At 47.1% G+C, this 18,772-nt stretch overlaps 1 protein-coding gene across 1 annotated transcript in view; it reads right to left on the reverse strand.

The window, feature by feature from the left end:
• nos1 (nitric oxide synthase 1 (neuronal)) overlaps positions 1 to 18,772 on the reverse strand; it is a 39,181-nt gene that overhangs the window by 4,898 nt on the left and 15,511 nt on the right. Inside the window, exons 5-23 of the mRNA XM_088283532.1 lie at positions 16,659 to 16,804; positions 15,374 to 15,536; positions 14,677 to 14,768; positions 13,890 to 14,031; positions 13,219 to 13,358; positions 12,023 to 12,197; positions 11,830 to 11,931; positions 10,901 to 11,095; positions 10,171 to 10,256; positions 8,664 to 8,808; positions 8,485 to 8,589; positions 8,072 to 8,130; positions 7,860 to 7,976; positions 6,886 to 7,060; positions 6,133 to 6,271; positions 5,572 to 5,650; positions 4,639 to 4,832; positions 2,852 to 3,021; positions 360 to 570 (exon numbers count right to left, since the gene is read on the reverse strand). Coding sequence (XP_088139658.1) covers positions 360 to 570; positions 2,852 to 3,021; positions 4,639 to 4,832; positions 5,572 to 5,650; positions 6,133 to 6,271; positions 6,886 to 7,060; positions 7,860 to 7,976; positions 8,072 to 8,130; positions 8,485 to 8,589; positions 8,664 to 8,808; positions 10,171 to 10,256; positions 10,901 to 11,095; positions 11,830 to 11,931; positions 12,023 to 12,197; positions 13,219 to 13,358; positions 13,890 to 14,031; positions 14,677 to 14,768; positions 15,374 to 15,536; positions 16,659 to 16,804 — 2,635 coding nt within the window. The remainder of the gene's footprint in view (positions 1 to 359; positions 571 to 2,851; positions 3,022 to 4,638; positions 4,833 to 5,571; positions 5,651 to 6,132; positions 6,272 to 6,885; positions 7,061 to 7,859; positions 7,977 to 8,071; positions 8,131 to 8,484; positions 8,590 to 8,663; positions 8,809 to 10,170; positions 10,257 to 10,900; positions 11,096 to 11,829; positions 11,932 to 12,022; positions 12,198 to 13,218; positions 13,359 to 13,889; positions 14,032 to 14,676; positions 14,769 to 15,373; positions 15,537 to 16,658; positions 16,805 to 18,772) is intronic.

Here is an 18,772-nt window from a genome sequence, read left to right on the forward strand (position 1 = left end):
TCATGCACAAGGGTCAACTTTAACCCGAACCGACACCTGCTTGCTTCAGGCTCTTTATTGCCATTCTGAGTTTATGCAAACGAAAAAAACAAACAAAAATGGCATGTGTATTTGATCATACCACAAAATTGAAGAGTCCATTAGCTTAATGCTAACGCTAAATGCAAAACGCCATTGACGAGCGAGTGAAACTTGCATCAATGTCGGGGCAGCTAAAAGCCTTTGAGCAGCAACAATTTCAACGCAAATGCATGATGAGCCAATTGTGAAACGCTTCTGAATGATGCATGTGCGCATTTTAGTGCCACCCGGTGGCCCACGGACGGCAAAAGGAACGTCGGCTTTCGGCGGCGCTCTACCTTTGGCCCGGTAGGACACGACGGCGACGGTGAGGTGGATCTCGCCGGGGTGCAGGTCGGGCGAAGAGCTGATAGAGTAGTAGCGCGGCTGCAGCAGCGGCAGCTGGGTGAGCAGCAGCGTAGACGGCATCTGCACCGACGGGAACTCTTCCAGGACTTCCACCAGGGTGGGCGTGTTGAACCACTTCCACTCCTCGTACTCCTGCAGACCCTGAACACAGCAAGCACAGCACGCTCCAGCCCTGCTGCACACCACTTGATGTTGCCATGGCACCCACTCAGGAATATTCCCACCAAAAAAGCAAGGCTTCTTCTTCTTCTTTCTTCTTACATTAGTCTGTGAACTGTTCACTGTTACGGGCCAATAAAGCTTGAAAGTGCGTTGGTCCCTAAAACTAGAATTAATCGATAGATCAGATTGAAACATTTTCATTTCCATCCACAGGAGTTTATTTCAAATTGAAAATGCGGAAACGAGGTTGAGAGTCATTAACTAGTCAACATGTCAGCTCATTGTCAAATTCCCAAATTGAAGCAGCTTTGATGAAGGACTACAGAAATTATTGTCGAGAGGCTGACATTGCAAGAATTTGGACCATTTTCAACAAGGTCTCAACAATTGATTGATTATCGTAATAATTGATGAATCGAAAACTCCTTGAAATTTATTCAGGTTGTTTTTTTAATGTACGCAGCCGTCCCTTTTAAAAAATTGCAGAATTTGAATAGATTTTTATTTTATTTTTTTGCTTTTAAAGAAATGCCTCAAATGCTGGTGCGGTATTTTCCGTGAGTCCGAGCGAATCGACCGTTTCTTCAGCACCACAAAAAAAAAAAAAGAACAAAAAAAAAACTTAAAAAAAACCTGGAGTGGATCGTCCCTAATCGACAGAGAAGGAAACGGCGGCAAATTCATACGTCCCATCCAATTTGATGTTTTGCGTACAAGTGGCTTCCACAAACGACAGAAAATCAAAATTAGTTTTTTGGCCACATCATTTTTACAGCACTCGTTACAATCTTCAGAGACAATCGGCGGACATCCAGGACTTTTTTTTTCCATCTTTGCTTTTGTGACGTCACGCGTGAGCGCTGGAACAGATTCATGGCAACTGCATTCCTTTCAGTGGGGAAAGCTGATCTGAGATAAGCGCCAAAACTCCCCTCTCAAGAATGAGCAATTTAATCATGATCACTTTAGCTCATCCGTGCATGGAATTTTATCGATGAGTTCTTTTGGGTTTTGGCTCGGAGGTGAAATAGTTTGCCAAATCGGATCAATTTGGGAAGAAGACAAACACGACAGAAGTGGATCTGATTGGATTTAGCAGTTTCTCCACAGGGACCTCGTTTGCCGAGCGTTATTTTTGGGCGGGCTCGCTTGATTGGATTTAAAGCAGTAAGACACGCAACTGTTGCGTTTTCCGTCTTTATCCAAGCAGGTTTCCTCTTTTAGCCAAGCACACATACGGAGCGAGCGAAATGCGGCGGCGGCGTCTGCCAACTGTTTGCATGTGCCATCGACATTTGGAAACAGAGTATATTAGGCAGCCAGAAGTTGGGTGCGAAGACAAAATATTTGACGTGCGCACCCGGACGTTCCCTCAACTTTTGACCATTCGCTGCTACATTAGCTAGCGCTATAGTGTGAGAACAGACATAGCTTGTTAAATTAGCTTTCAGGGCTAACTGTTATACTTCAAGTAAAGACGTAGACTGCTAGATTAGCCTTACACATTGATTCCTACGTTAGCTTTAGTGCCAGCTGCTATGTTGCGTGTTAGCGTTTTATGCTAGCTGCTATAACTTTTGAATAAAGATGGAGAGTGCTGTGTTAGCTTTTGTGATCAAAGCTAGAACTTCACAAGTGTTTTGTTTTTGCTGTTTTTCTGCGAATCAAGACACAAAAAATTGTCAGTTCCCAATTAAAAAGGCTTGACTGCGACACCGTCAACGGGGAGGCAAATCTGTGCCACACGCACAAAGGATGAGAAAAGACGGCTTCAGTTCACATGTAGTTCATACAAAAATAAAAATGGAATGCAACGCTACGCTTTTGTTTCCGGGACGCCATTCGGATGGCTTCCTTTTTACGTCACCGGCGATACGTGAGTCACCGTTGTTTTTTTCTTTTGTTTTTCCTTCTCCGCACTGCCAACTGTGAGAGGCGCCGGCGGGGTGACAAACTGAAAGGACGCTTTCAGTGCGACGTCAGCTCACTGACATCGTAGCAGCGATGAAGGTGATGTTTAATGTCGTGGATTGGACTATTTGAAATAACTTTTATTCTTATTTCTATGCAATCTTATGCAACGCCAAAGACGGAAATAGCAACGGACAGCGCGTCTGCCGGAAAGCACACAATGACTTGGGCAAGTTTGTCACCACCAGTATGGCGTATGTGTTTGATATGGGCCAGAAATCGGACTGGTTTGAAGGAATGGCCCAGGCAGATTTTTTTTTTGTGGGTCACAATTTTGCCAGGAATTTACCTTACTGAGCACCTCCAGTCTTTTCTTGTGCTTGTCGTTGGTGGCCAGGGCGGCAAACTGCTGCAGAAGGACGGGACTGGGCGGCGTGGTGATGTCCAGGAAGGACTGAAAGGCTTGGAAGATGGTGCAGGGCGGGATGCGGCTAGCGTTGGTCCAGTTGCTGATGACGCCTGCCGGGATCAGAAAAGATGGATCTCAGGTGTCGTAGCGCTCGCTAGCTGGACCTCTCTCACCTATTCGTACGTTGACGCCAGATTGCGTGCAATGTGCCCTTTTGATGTGCTGATGGATGAATTAACGTTTTGCTTGAATTTATTTGAATTATTATTACAAATTATTCTCAGCATTTTTTTTCGTTGCCTTGTCTTGCTCCTGCGTACTTGATGTCGTCGGCAGCGAATGATTTGACGAGGTTTGTAAACATCTGCATTCGGTCAAGTGAGCCATGTCGTTAACGCAGCCTTGTATGCAAATGAGCTTATAAGACGCCGCGACATGAGACACGCTTACCGCTCGGGTTGAGGCCTTGAAAGCATTTCTAGTCGGGAAGTTGCCATGGTTACAAAGAGCCTCCTGTTATTCCTGCGAAGCGCCAAAGTGCAACTCAGTTTGTTTGTTTTTTTGCATTATCTAAAGGGCTCGAGTTATTTCGCATCAACAGCGACCCCCTGCTACATCGTATTGCCGAGTTCAAAGGCGTCATTCTGAATGGCTTTTGACAGGTCCAATTTAGAGCCATCGGCGCAGTACCAAGCTGTGCCACAACATGCCGGGCAGCACTGAGCTCAAATGGAAGACATGCCGTGTAATTAAGAGGCCGAGAAAGAGAGCCCAAACGCCAGGGAGCATCGCCCGCCGTCTGCTGTTTGAATGTGTTGCTGCTTTGGTCCCAGGCATGGATTCCTGAGACTTTTTTCTGTGCTTCTACTCGAGATGGGCAACCCGAGCAGATTTCACGTCGGTAAGGAAGCTGGATTCTTTGAAAAGACTCTCGGGTCGAAATTTCAGACCAACATAGACAACTTCTTGAGACTTTTCTACTTCTATTTCCCATTTTGGGGGCGGGGGGTGTTCAATCACAATGGACATGCCTACCAAATTTCAAACCGAAATGTCGGACTTCCTTTGTTTTTTTCGAGCATGGCTTCTTGACACATTTTGTGGGTCTACTTGTGTCTCCCAAATTTCATGCCGAAAAAAAAAAAAAATGAAAATGGCCGAGGGGGTTGAATTCTCTAAAATCTCGCTCATTTTGTGGAAAGAAAGAACAAGCAAAAACGGCTACGTGTGTTGAAGTGGAGATGAAGTTGCGGGCGCATTAATATGCTGCAAGGATGTTTTTCCCTGACGGGCCAATTATTTTTTTGGGGCTCAAGAAAAATGAGAAAGAGGCAAAAGGTCAGAAATTTCAATAATAAATATGTAACAATGATAATGAACAATGGCAGGAGGAAGCAGCGTGTGCGGGATGATTAATTAAGTGAAGAATGTCAGGAAAATCTTGGCGGTAGCACTCCGATTCTTCGCGCTCTAGTCACCGTGTCACTTTGGCGACAAGCACGCCCAATAACACGCGTATGCAAAGCACACTCGCAAAATACATGAAACACAAGCATACAAAACGCACAAACACAAAACACTCTCAAACACACACGCACGTGCATTCACACACAAGCACACCCACAGAAGCAACACAATCACACAAAACACACACACAGATAATACACGATAGGAAACAAAGACACACTCGCACACACGCACACACACGTGGACGGACGGGTCGACACCTAGCGCGGTGTTCCGCTCCTCCAGGAACTCGACTTTGACGATCTGATTGGCATCAGGCGCATCCTCCAGTTTGTGGATGAGAGCGGTCACCAGGTCGTCGTGGTTACCGGCAAAGACGCCCAAGTGGTCGCCGGGGTGGTAGCTCAGCTTTTCGTGCTTGTTGGTGTCCAGTCGCACGAATATGGTGGAGCGACTGCAAGACGCAAAGCAACAACCTCCAATAATTAATTGCTGGATTTTCACTTTTTTTTTTTTACAGTATACAGGCAAATGTGAGTTTGGGGTGTAGTACCACGTTGTGCCACAACATAGCAGGCAGCACTGAGCTTGACTGGATTTCGCTGCTGCGTCATTAAAGCGGAGACAACTCGTGTTGGTGTGCCCCTGGCTTTAATTACCCAGAGCTGGCCACTTGCCGTTCAGTCCCCCTTCGGCCGCAATCTGGGGTAGCCTTCGAGCCTCAACCCTCCGGCTTTATTCATAAAATTGTCGGCCCCCCGACCCTATTCCATTAGCGTGCATGACGCCGCCGCCGGAGAGATGCGAACAGCAGAGCTTTATTCAAAGATCGTTAGCTGGCTAATTTACTATTCAAATCCGCGTACCTTATTATGGTCGTATTAGTCTCCTTTGTCTTCTTCTCCACAAACGTGCCCAATGCAAGTAAGCACGGACCGTTGGTGTTCTAGTGATTGCGGAGGGCCGGACTAGCCAGCTCTGCAACGACCTTAGCGGCAATGCTAATTAAGCTTGGCTCCTCAATGACATTTCTCATGACGTGTTTGCATTTAACTCGCAGACTTTCATTCGGATACGATTTCAAGGAGTATTGCAGCGCCATTTCCAGTCTGGTGAACGCGGCAAATGAATGAACGCCTGAACTGAAACTGAGCAAAATTCATGAAAAAGCAAAATGAGTGCAACACACGCACTTGGATTTGGGACTTTGGAGGTTTTGCGATTCCAGCATTTTGGCCCCGTAAACTGTCTTCTTGTGGATGGTGGACAGTGCTGGGAAAAAAAAAACAAACAAAAAAAAGTCATTGTATCAAGTCAAATGATTGTCATTCTATCAACGTTAAAAAAATAAAATGAATAAATCTGACCTTCACACAGCTAATGCGCGCTCATTTCTTATTAACGCTGTCAGAAACAATCAATAAAACACCAACAGGCAATAAATGTCAAACGTCACTGCATGCTGCGATAGGGGAAGGTAGCACCCTCTAGTGGACAAACTAATTCAACGTAATCAACAGTGACGCGCTTCAAATTTTGATAGCTAGGCGACACATTTTAGTGCCCACAGAAAAACGTCAGAAGATGTGAAACGTTGCTGCATGCTTTGAAGGGGAGGAAATGAGTGCAGCGCGATAAGAAATGCGACGCACGCTGGTCATTTCAGCAGCGAGGTGGCCTACAGGATGCTGCACCATGACGTTGCTGCATGCTTGGAATGCGGAAGAGGTGCAACGTGACTTTTTGTTGTTTACCGTCGGTGAGAGCCGGCGCCTCGGCGGCGTAGGTCAAGCGGAACTTGTTCTTCTTCCAACTGCGGTGGTTGCTGATGAGCGAGTCGTTGGCTTTCTCGATGTTGACGTCGTCGCCTACGCAGAAAACGTCGCATGCGGCCTTGAGGCGGGAAAGACGGCAGAAAAGAAAACGGTTCAAGAGCAGGTGGAGCCGGCGCACTGGATGGCTTTCATCAATTTGGATGGCCAAGCGGGCCGGATCAGCCTCGCAAACAGGTTTGAGCCGGCCCAGGAGAAAATTTTAAAATGCCACAAAATTAATTTATTCAACCACATATTTTGATTGGGACTATTTCCTGCCACTGGATATAGGCTCTCTCTCTCTCTCTCTATATATATATGTATATGTATATGTATATGTATATGTATATATATATATATATATATATGTATATATATATATATATATATATATGTATATATATATATATATATATATATCAGGGCTGTCGAAATTAAAGCGTTAACTCAGGTGATAGATTAATCCAAATTTTAACTCAATTAACTCAGTTTGATTTACTTCAAAAATAATTTGCATACTATGCAATTATTCAAGTAAATGTCTGTTACAAGTTTCGCAAAAAATTGAAGTTGAAAAATGTGATTAATCATGATTAATCATGGAATTTTTTGTGATTAATTAGTTTATATATATATATATATATATTGGGTCCCCATGGCTGTTGAGTCGGATGCATGCGGTGTGAAAGCCACCTTGAAAACCTTCTTGGCCCAAGTTCTGAAGGACTCCTCCTGGCCACACAGCTCGTCGCCCTCCCCCATGCGGAGGATGCGCTCCCCACCGAGCTCCTCAAACAGCGTGTCCACAGCATGGGCAAAGGCGCAGAAGTGTGGGTAGGCCCGGGATCCTAGGCCGAACACCGAGAACCTGCAAGACACACACACACACACACCCACGCACACACACGCATGTGCACACAGTGGGGTAGCATTAGGCCAGTGGAAAAGGGCTTCCATCCACCACCCCACGCCAAAATGGGCAAAACAGCCCAAAAATCCTGCCGACACGTTTGCAATACTTGAGTGGTTTTTGTTCTTTCTTGACAGGCACGGCGTTGGCGTCTTCGCCGTGGTTTCCGTCACGCTGCTTTCCTGCTGCCGTAGCCGTTGGTGGCCCGTTGTGAGCCCCGGCAGCGAGCGTGGCGCGCCAGCTGCGTTTCACAAGCACACGTTGCGGTCGGACACGGGCTCCATCGCCGCAAACGGGGCCCAATGATTGGTCGCTGTGATCGCGCCTAAACCGAACACCCGCCACTCAAGCACTCGGTCAATCAAAGACTAATTTGCCCTCGCCAAAACCTTATTTGATCCAAATGGACATGCCTTCACCCTTCTTTCAACCAAATGATCCTTTTCATCCATCCACCCGTCCGGCCAATAAATCAATTCAACCAACCACCCAACCAACCATCATCCACCAAATCAGCCGAGTGATTAAAATGGAGAAGGAAACTGGTCGGTAGCATGTTCATATTTAATCCAACAAAATGATATTGGAAAATAAATCCCACAGGTCCACTGCATATAGGAGTTGTCGTTAGGAACGAATTCCATAGTTGGGCAAAATCGATGAGTGGAAAAGCAGGAGGAAGAAGGATGGAAGGGGAGGAGGAAGGAGGGGGAGGAGGAGAAGGGGGAGGGTCGTGCTCTGTGAGCGCTTGGCGTACCTGACGTTGGCCAACGGTCCCGTGCTCTCAAAATTGACTTTGGTTTCGGGTTCGTCGCTGGACGACTTCCTGGTGTCCGAGTAGGACGACACGCTGTTGAAGCGGACTTTGTAGCTCCTAAGAAAACACAAAACACACTTAGCGCCATTCATCTGCTTTGGTGTCGACAGAAAAACTTTTTTTTTTTAAATGCGGTGGCGCCAACGACCCACTTTCGGTCTTCCGTGTTGGACGTCGGGTGACGCATCTCCATCAAGGCGGCTCCGAATTTCTACAAGCACAAGCGAAGGTGGCGAGTCAAACGCAATCCTGGTTCGGGTTTCAAGCCAGACAATTTCGTGATTGAAATTGTGGATGTTACACTAGTATCATTATTCACTCTTTGATATCTACAACTTCTTGTAACACAAGGACAAGTCATCTTTGCTTTCGGAGGCAGATGATTGACAGTTCAGATTTGGTTTGCCTTAAGCATCGGCAGCTGCCATGAAAATCGAACAAACTCTTGAAATCAGGCTTGCATATCGCTTGCTGATATCGCTACTCGCCCAAACCACCAAATGAGGAATTTAAGCCAGGGGTGGGTTGTGGCTTTCAGGGTGAAAGGTCAACGGGGAAGCCCGACCTCCCCGTTCTCAGGTGGGTCGCCGTTGCCGAAAGTGCTGGTTACCACCAGCACCAGCGTCTCGTGTTCCAGGTCCACCACGTCGTAGTCATCCATGGACATCACCTGCATGGGGGCGGGGTGGGGGAAAAAAAAAAATCAAAACTCTTGCAGAGATTTTGGCGCTGGCAAGAGCGTACCTTTGCATCAAAAGCATGTTTGAAGATTTCGCACAGCGTTTTGGCGTAGTCCTGAGACTTGCCCGTCTCGGTGGCGAACAGGATGGTGGCCTTGACCCGCTTGGCCATGGCCGCGCCCATCAGCTTGGCCGAGAACTTGACCGCCCTGCCGACACAAAAGGCAAACGCTGAAGCCTGCAACCTTCCAACCGATCCGTTTCCAGCGCAATTTTGCTTTTCAAAATATTTGGACACATCTGTTCAGAGCCACAGAATGTCGCGTTCGGCCACAACAGAAGCATCCAACCAAATTGTCGTCATCATTTTGCAAAGGTGACATTACCACAATCCCTAGAACAATCATTAGCTGGCTCATTTAATATTCAAATTATCTTAACTTATTTTGGTGGGAAGTGTTTCGTCAAACCAAACATGACGTGACGTACATGAATTTTCAGCGATGAGACGAAATTAGCGTGCTCTGTCAGACGCTGAAAATTGACGACATCCCTTCCTATTGTACATGTCATCTGTCTTGCGGCTGCAACTATCCTCGTTTGGCCACGCCCACCACGGCACACGCGTCGCACGCCTCCATTACTGCCAAAAACAACACTAGCCTCAACACAAATTGGACCAGTCAGGATGCTGTGAATTTGCAACAGAGCGTCAAGGGACAGCAGCGTCTTCCTCCTGAGGGAAAACCAGTCACGCCTCCCTGACAACGGACATGATCATTTTCCAACAAGCACCGCGTGACGACGGGAATACGAGACGAGCAAACAGACGAGCGGCGACGCTGAACAGCCAGCTTACCATCTCCTCCGGGCCATTTGCGCACACACGCGGAAGCGCACCCGCGAAACAAAAATCGGATTAGCAAGATTGCCGTATGTGCGCGTTTGGTTTTGGCGAAAGCGTGACCGTGGATGCTATGAAGAACAAATGACTTGTCAGCCATGTTTGCTTGCTCTGACGTGAAAGGAATCATTTTTGTTTGATGCTGACTTTAAGAATCCAATGACCGATACTTCAGCCCGATTCTTTTGCATTCAAAACAATGTGCAATCAAAAGCCAGTTTGCACTTTGACGAATTGCAATTCCGCTTACACACGTGATGAATAAGACCTTTGAGACCAGAGCTCTGTGATGCTTACGTGATGTCAGAACAAGGAAATAAAAAGGCCGGAAGCTACCAAGGTCACGGCCGGAGGACTTATTGGTCAACTTACAACGAGACGTGCAACTACATTTTGCCTGCTTTCAACTTCGGAACTCACAAGTGGAATCACAGGTGATCTTTTTGCAGATGGCCGATCACAATCACGGCATGCCGTCTTTGGGCTCCTTGCAGAGCACGACTGGGTTTTCATCTGCTGTCCACCTCTTTTCATCATGCGGCCGTTTTTTGGGGATTTTTTTTTACGCAACGACCTTAGAATGGGCGGCATGGTGGGCGACGGGTTAGCACGATGGCTGTGCGTTTGCGTTTGGAACGGGTGCAGTGACAAACGGGCGAGCACTCACTTGGCGAGTTTCTTGAAGCCGATGGCTCTCTTCTTGGTGGGCGTCCCGTTGACTCCCTTCCACACGTGACTGTGCCACGGGTCCACCTGCGACAGACGGGAGAGGTGGCGGCGGCCGACCTTAGAGGAGAACCTGCAGCACCGATTTCATGACGAACACACACGTGGCGAGTGCCAAACGAGCCTGGGAACCAAATCTGCCGAAGAGCTTTAAACAAGGCTTTGGCTTTTCAGCTCTTGTTGGGGTTTCAAAAGTTCTCGTTTCAAGTGAGTTTCAAATTTGGGTTGGGGTCTTAAGCCAGCGTTAGGGCATCAAATAAGGCTTCAAAGCGTTGGTTCTGGGCTCAAACAAGTTCTTGACTTTTGAACTTGGGATGGAGTTTCAAATAGAGTTTAAAGGTTTGGTTGGGTTTGGATTTCAAGTCAAGGTTTGAAGGGTTGGGGTTTCAAGCCTGGGATAGGGTGTCAAGCTTGAGTTCAGCTTTCAAACAAGCACGAGCTCAGTGAATCAGGGTTTGAGGTTTTTAAACAAGGCCTAGTGTTTCAAAGTATGGTCTAAAAGCTTGAGGAAGGTTTCAAACAAGGGTTCGGCTTTGGAGTTCGGGTTTCAAGCCTGAACTTGGTCGGGGCTGTCAAAAGTGGGCCGAAAGCGTCGGCAAGCGCCGCTTAATCTTTGACGGGTTAAATGTTCACAAGTTAAGATTTGGAAAGTCGATTTGGAAGAAACCCACCTGGTACTCAAAGGAGGGCGTGAGGCGATAGTTGAGCATCTCCTGGTGGAAGACGGGCGTGATGCTGCCCGACATGGGCGGCACGATCCACACCCAGTCGCCCGGGCAGCCGCCTCGGACGCGGTACTCGTTCTCCATGTGCTTCATGAACGACTCGGTGGCCGAGTGGTGGTCCACGATGGTCACTTTGCACACCTGAGCAGGAAGACACGCCTGAAAAAAAACGCCGGGTCGCCTGCCCAAGGTCTGGCCCGGGGACCACCCGCGTGCCTCCAAATTGCTTCAAGGTGGGCAACTACACATGCAAAATAGTGAAAGGCAAAGGCCTGCATAAGCAGCCGATTTAATTTCGCTGGGGGACCGCCAAGAGACAATGACTGACGCAGACTCGAATCGGATTCACGAAAAAAACAAAAACATTTTGCAACTTGAATAAACGGGGAGATATCCTGCGGCCAGTCAGCATTTTCCACAATCGCCTCCCACCACTCCCCACACTCCAAATATATTGAAAAATGTTAAATAATAATGAAACGAGATGCGCAGAGATCAGGGCGGCCCAAGTCCGCTCCCAGAGAGCGGACATTCCAGCCGGTTTTTGACGTCTCCAACACGCCACACTTCTTCCAACAGATGGCAGAATTGCAACGCCGCAGAGAGGCAAGGAGCCGCCAATCTGAGAGCGGTTTTCCTGATCAAATGAGGGACAACCGCGAGAACCCAATCACAGACAAAATATTGAATAAGTTGAAGAAATGGCCGATTCAATCGATCATTTGAGAATGCGCATTTTGTTTGTTTGCAAGCTTCCTCTTTTGACACAAAAGACGATTAACGGGAGTGAACCGGAAGTTGGAGCGGACGTAAGTCTAGTCCACTCAGTCCATAATTTTTTTGTGGCATAGTCAAAAGCGAGAAGGAGGAGGCACCTGAAAACTGTAGAGCACGGCGATGTTAATCTCCACCAGAGCTTGGTCTTTCCACAAGGAGGAGGTCTTCCTGGTGTCTAACGACATCTTTTTAGCGACATCCTGTGGACAGGGACAGTCCGAGTGATGACTGCTACCGTTTTCGTAAGTCAGAACAACAGCAGAATTGCCGTAATGATGCCCAAAAGCCAACCTCCAGGATGTTGTAGCGGGAGCTGTCGCAAAAGTCCCTGACGCCGATCTCGGTGCCCATGTACCAGCCGCTGAAGGGGCAGCCGGTGAACTCCAGGCCTCCGACCTCCAGCAGCATGTTGGAGACGGCCGGCAGGCTGTACCACTTGAGCTCCAGCTCCTTGAACCACTCGTACCTGGACACAGTAGCAGCGGAATAAGCAGAGAAAAGCCTCCATCTGACCGACTCCAGAATTAATGGACACAATCCACAGAGACGGACGGTGTGGTGTGAAAGACCATGCCATCAGAGATCAAGACTTGCCCGAGACCACAACCAGAACGCACAGCAGGACAAGACCGGGAGTTTTGGGAGTCGAGGACGAGTCGAGAACAAGACCGAGAAAGGGACAAAAACCGAGACCATTAAAATCCATCTCTTTTATTGTCATTTTCTTTCAAATATATTTGACGGCCAAAGCCTGGTGTACAACTTTTGAAAGCATAACATGCGCAAATTTCAAATCTTCCTTAGGCTTAGTAAGACAGGAATTGAAGCCTCGGTACAGTATTTGTGGTTGAGCAAAGTCCTTCTCCTTACGTTCACGCTAATCAAAGTCATTTAAAAATAGCAGATCTTTGCTCCGTTTTACGAACGTGCGCCGGAGCGGCAAAACGGGCACGGCGCTTTCAAGTCACACTTGAAGGTAAAATCAAACCTTAATTTGCAAACTTTTATGCATCTATTTACAATCACTTGGAGTCCATTGGGTGTTTTTTTTTTTTATTTTGGGGGCTGCCCATCCCAAAAAAGCGCTTCAATTTAACGAACAATTGGCTTCAACGGACTCACCTCCCAACTCCCCATTAGTCTGATAAATATCCGTTCCCCGACTGGCAAATAGGAGCCCGCAGCCAAAACAAACATTAATGCAAATCAACCCCTTTTTGGACGCCCTCTTTGTACTCGGCTGGGAGACTGACGTCTCAATTCCAATTGGCTGCATGCGGCTGAACCATTTGGAATAACTCCGAATAATTGGCTCCAAAATGTCGCATCATGAATGCGATGAACACGCTAACCGTCTCACACGAGCCAAATAAAAGCGAGTCGAGATGATTCAGAGTTTCACAGTACACGGGCCATCCAAATGTTGTCATCGTGTTCTAGGCGGTTTTGTTTTTTGCTGATTGTTTTGATGACGTGGTGCGACTCACTTGGGGTGCGTGATGGGCACCTCCAGGACCAGGTCTTCGGGGATCTCAAAGAGTTCGGGGTCGTTGCCGTTGGCTTGCAGCAGGAGGGGCAACACGTCGAAGCGACCCTTGGGCGCCTTCCAGCCAAGCTGCATGCAAATCTGCACCGGGAGGTGATTGGGGTGGGGGAGTGGGGGGGCAAGACGACACGTCACTCCCTGCTCACTCGCCAATAACATATTTAGAATGCACTAAAATGCACAAAGCAACACCAACTCTAATTGGAAAAACAATATCACAAACAAACACACAATGATAAAACAAAAATACAGAGACGGGCTCGGCTTGTCCTGTGCCCTGATTCGCTAGCTGACAGCCAATTACGGTGCTCAATTAACCCGACAGCCCCGCCCCAGACGCCCTGACAACGACTCTTACTTAAGGACGTGGCGCTATACACCAAACAGACGCCGTGTAGCGGCTTAACAAAGACACAAGTTCACTTTGTTCTGTAAGCATCTATGTCAAAGCGATCAGTTGTCACCTCCCAAGTAACAAACAAACAAAAAAAATCGGATATCGTAGAGAAAAAAAAAAAAAGGGCACCAATAATCACCAGCAAGCGTTTCCGTTGAAAAACTGAGACTGGACGCAAAAATTGCTTGTGATGTAAGGAAGGGCCGAAGAGTCACCTCGGTGAATTCCACGTTGGCGGGGTCTCCCAGGATGCTCCCGTCGGGCTGCTTGTAACCAGCGTAGCGGATGAGCTGAGTGTTCCACACGCGGTAATCGCGGTTGCCGTCCGTCCTTTGAGGGAAGATGGTAATGGCCGACCTAGGACGTCACAAAAAAAAAATACAACTTGACAGGGCTCATGCAGGCACCCAAGGCTCATTTACGTTTGCCTGCCTCTGGCGTTTCGCATTGCATGCTAGCATGAAACTAGCCAAGTTTCACATTTATGGCTTGGTGGAATATTTTAGAGTCACAAAAGTCACTGGTGAATTTGCGTTTGTTTTATTTGTCTTTTTTTTTTCAAATCAATGCTAATTTCTACCTATGGTGTTTAGCATAATATGTTTGTAGTAGCATTAAGCTTGTGGACTTTATTACATTGGTTGTTTGATTGAAATCTCCCGTGTGTCAGTTTTTTCCATATATGCTAATTCCATTAGCCTGTCTATGGCATCTTATATTGTGTGTTAGCATTAAGCTAGCAGACTATGTTATGACGCAGTTGAAAAGTGTGATTCGGTCATTTGGCTTGAGCCACGCCCCCACAGCCATTCGTCAAGTAACCACATGGCATCATTTTCTTTCAGCTTGCACAATCTTGCGCTACTTTGAGGTTCCTGATAAATAAGAAAAAGTGTATCGGTGCACGTCGTCCCTTCCCGAAGGTTGGGCCACGCCAGCTGAACGTGACAAAGTGTCACACGCGTGTTGACGAGATTATGTGGCTGCGTTTCTTTTGTTTACCTGAGGTTGCCCTTGTTGGTGGCGTACTTGATGTGGTTGCAAATGTAGTTGTACATTCCATGAGCTGTTGTGCAGTCCCTTGCGTCGAAAACCTGAACAAAAAAAAAAAAAGAAGAAAATGAGGCCCAGCAACAAAGTAGAAATACTTGGTTGCAGAACGTCCGTGTTTCAGGTTGGTGTACTTGACGACGTGAGTATTTTACTGCTCGGGATTCACATATGCCACCTCCTTTTTTATTTCCACACCGAGACCGAGTATCGATCTGTGATAATTACGTTCCATCTTGCATCTCGGATGAAAATTAGTTTCATGTCAATCAAAAAAAAAAAAGGCAAAAAACATTGTGTGATAAATAATAAATTCTACTCAGACATGACACCTGGAGAAGAGTCCAGTCTTTTAAACTTGACGTAACCTAAAGCTTTGTTGAAGCTAAGTCAAGACTTTCATTTGGAAAAAAAACCCAAAGCAAAACAAAACATCAAGTGACATCTGTGCAGACCATCAGAATTGTTTTTGTTGAAAAAGATGCAATCAACCATATTTGGACATAAACACTTTCCACCTGACAGCGATAATTTGCTTCAAAAGTTGCAAGGCTGCATGCAGGGAGAAAACGTCATGCCTGCCATCCCCTGACCTCAACCCCACTGAGGAAGCCACCGCAGACTCATTTGGGAGACAAATGGCCATCACCTGCAGTTTGGACCACTGTATCCTCCCCACGCAGCGGGCGGCGTTCCTCCAGGCGTGCTTGGCTCCGTAGATGAGCTCCGTGTCTTTGAGCTGGTACGTCCCAGAGGCCTCGATCTCCTTGGTCACCTCCTCCAGACGGTCCGCGTGCGCCTTTGAACTGTACCTGCGCGCAAAGCAGAACCGGCCGGGCACAGTCAAAAACAGCGGATGGATTCAGCAAATCTGGCAACCAGCTTGGGATAAGGCCCCGCCTACTGCCCGAAGACACACCCGCGACACTCGTGAGGAGAAAGCGGCTCGGAAAATGGAATGAGCTCTCCTCCAATCAAGGGGAAGAACAATAAATAAATGAATTATTTTATTAGTGCATGATTCCAAAGTCGGATCATTTTCATTTTTTGAAAGATGCCAAGCCAAGAGGTGGCGACAACACCCCACACACCCAGACAACTTTTTCGTCTGAGACTTACAGGAAGCGCGAACAAAAGTGGAAGTGTGGACTTACTCGTTTTTACCATACGAGGACATAAAGAGTGAATAAAACCATCAACACAACCTTTCACACAGATGCCGTATTAGTGTTGCATTCACACGGTATGCCATATTTGGATCAGATCTGGATTCAACCTCAAAAATAAGGCTGAGTCGAAAGCTAACTAATCAAATGTCAAAATCATTGCAAAAAGAGTTTGAAAATGAAAAAAAAGAAGTTACAAAAATATTTCGCCAAAATCCGCGCTGGCACAATCAAGCTGCTTTTTAAGGTTGCCCTTTTGTCTTGGTCCCACAATCGGGTGCAGACAACGTTGATATTTAAACGTGTTAATTAAGTCGCAGAGTCTCGACTTTATCGATCTGGGAGTATTTGCTCTTCTGTGTTTTGGACGGGAGAATATTGGCCCGCAGGCTGGTGGCCCAATTAGTGGCTTGCAGTTCTCTATGTGGCACGCCGCTTATCAGATCAGCCATCAGAGCGCGCAAAAGCGATTCTCTGGCACCCAGCCCAAAATGTGACAACTAGTGAGGTATGAAGCCGGTTTTAGGAAGCGTCCGCCCTCGCAGCTGCGGCAGCTCCAGATGCCGACGATTGCCGTCAGCTTCCCACCCTAGAACGAGCCTGCCCGTTTCACTTGATGGACTTTGGAGTCTTGAAAACTGGGAGCCATAACACACGTTTTTTTTTTTTTTATCCCCCCCTTAGTGAACATAATCGACTCACTTCTATTAACTTGGATACTTGATATGGTTCCAATTTGAGATTTTTCTCAACGTGTACGCGTCTTGCCTTTTGATGGAGGTGTAGTACTGGTCGATGAAGTCTGTGGCCAGGGTGAGGAGCTCCTCTTTGGGCCGCACTTCGTCCGGCTTGCGGGCGTGCAGGCCGGGCATCATGAGGGAGCCCTGGCACACGCTCTCGCCGCAAGTGGGCATCTGGAAGCAAACAAAAAGCAGCATATTGAAAAGTCACCTGCGCGGCATCGGTACAGCTCAGGTGAGACAGCGCTTCGTTCCGAGGGCACGTTTCAAACAAACAATCAAAGTACAACTCTTCAGAAATGCATTTACAAACAAGACCGTTGAACACATTTAAAGCTCAAGGAAAGAAATTATAGCACGAGCGTAACACGTTTACTAAAACAACAACAACTTGGAAACATTGATTCTAAAAATGCTCAATCTCAATCATTGGTATGAGGGGGGAAAGAAAAAAAATTTCTAAGCTGGATTTTAAAGCTAGGGATGCATGCCTTCACTTGTGTCGGCAGCTTGCGTGCAGAGTAACGGCTAAATGCTGATGCAGCATGTTTACTTTGAGTCGTGGGCTCCAAGAGTCTGCAGAGCTCAGAGCCTTACTGGACTTATTTCCCATGAGCATTTGCAGAGCTGGGCACGTGACCCTTTTTTTGTCGGTCAGTCCCCCGCCGTCTGGCCGTGACCTAGGTACCCTGCCGGCCTCGACCCTCTGGCCTTATTTAAAAAAATTTTGAACTAGAATCGACCTCTGGCCTTGCTTAGTCAAACACTTTTTTACAATTTGACACACCCCACCCCAAAAATGGGTGTCCAGCCGGGCCGGAGAGCGCTCGGACGGACTGCCGAGCTCTGAGCACTTCTCGAATGCACTCGGGACCAAAAACCATTCGGTGATTCATAGACCAGTGGGAGAACTTTCAAGTCTTTGGCCCAGTTGACTGGAAGCCAGTGCAAAGTCTCGAAGAACTGGAGTCAGATGTTCTGATCTCTTTGAACCTGAGCTTCAGCGTCAATGAGATGATGGTGATGAAGATGAAAAAAATGGAAAAAAAAATTGAATAATTTTCAATTCATTATTTTTTAAATTTTCAATCCCAACAATTTCAGAGGGTTGCAAACTATAAATCAATCAATTCAAAGTATTTTTTTCACTTTTGCTTTTGTTGTTTTCTTGTTGGAGGTGTCAGATAAGCAACAAATTCACAAGAAATGCCCCTGGTCAAAAATGTTTATTTTTGGTGAAAATGCAACATGTTGCACTGCTAACCAGGAAACAAATAAAATAGTTGCTTGTTCTTTTTTTTTTGGGTGACAAAAATGCTCTTATTATCCGGAAGGCAATTTTGGAAAGGCTTCAGACATCCACTTATTTGATGCATGTGCTCAATTTCCTTGTTGTGTTTATTTTGGCCGCCGCGTCCTGAGGCGAGCCAAGTTTGAACCCACGACAGAGTTGCCGCGGCCGCGACAACTCGTGATCGTCTGGCGAAAGGAGGCCAAACCACATTTGCCACGCTTCGTCCTGTGGCGTCTTACGTGACAAACTACGCACACATACAGACATATCTGGAAGGATGTATGGAAATAAATAATCCCTCACGCTAAACCAATGTAATCGAATATACACATGCAGAATAGAAACAAATGTGTTTTGTTTTTAGCAAAAGGACTTTAAAAAAAAAAAAAAAGTGTATGTACAGTGTAATGACCGACAGAGGGTGGCGTCATAGAAGAATCTCGGGCACCCCATGGGCTCGGGCCGGCACTGCCGAGAGCGCCCGGCTAAAAATAAAGAGGATATCCAGTATTAAAGGCGGAAGATTAGAGCGTGGCGAGCGTGGAGAGTGTGAGAGGTGACGGTGGAAAAAAACAGATGAGAAAAAGGGATGAGCTGAGCGCGTGATAAAAATAAAAGCAAATTGGGGGCATTGACCCTTTTGGAGGCGGAAGATGCCGGCGTATCACATGCGTGACGCTAATAAAACAGCTCGCACACTCGGGCTGGCCACTTGTCGGCTTATGGAGAGCCGGCCGGCTGGGCGGGCGGGCGGCGTGAACCAATCGCGCCGTGGCTCCGTGCGGCAACTTTCTGGTTGCCTGGTAACTGCCGGCAACTGTCAATAGTTGGGCTCGGCGCCCCACCCT

Source organism: Idiotropiscis lumnitzeri, chromosome 1 (genome assembly GCF_059441095.1).
Source record: "Idiotropiscis lumnitzeri isolate Australia: NSW breed Sydney's pygmy pipehorse chromosome 1, RoL_Ilum_1.0, whole genome shotgun sequence".
NCBI classification, from domain to species: Eukaryota; Metazoa; Chordata; class Actinopteri; order Syngnathiformes; family Syngnathidae; genus Idiotropiscis; species Idiotropiscis lumnitzeri.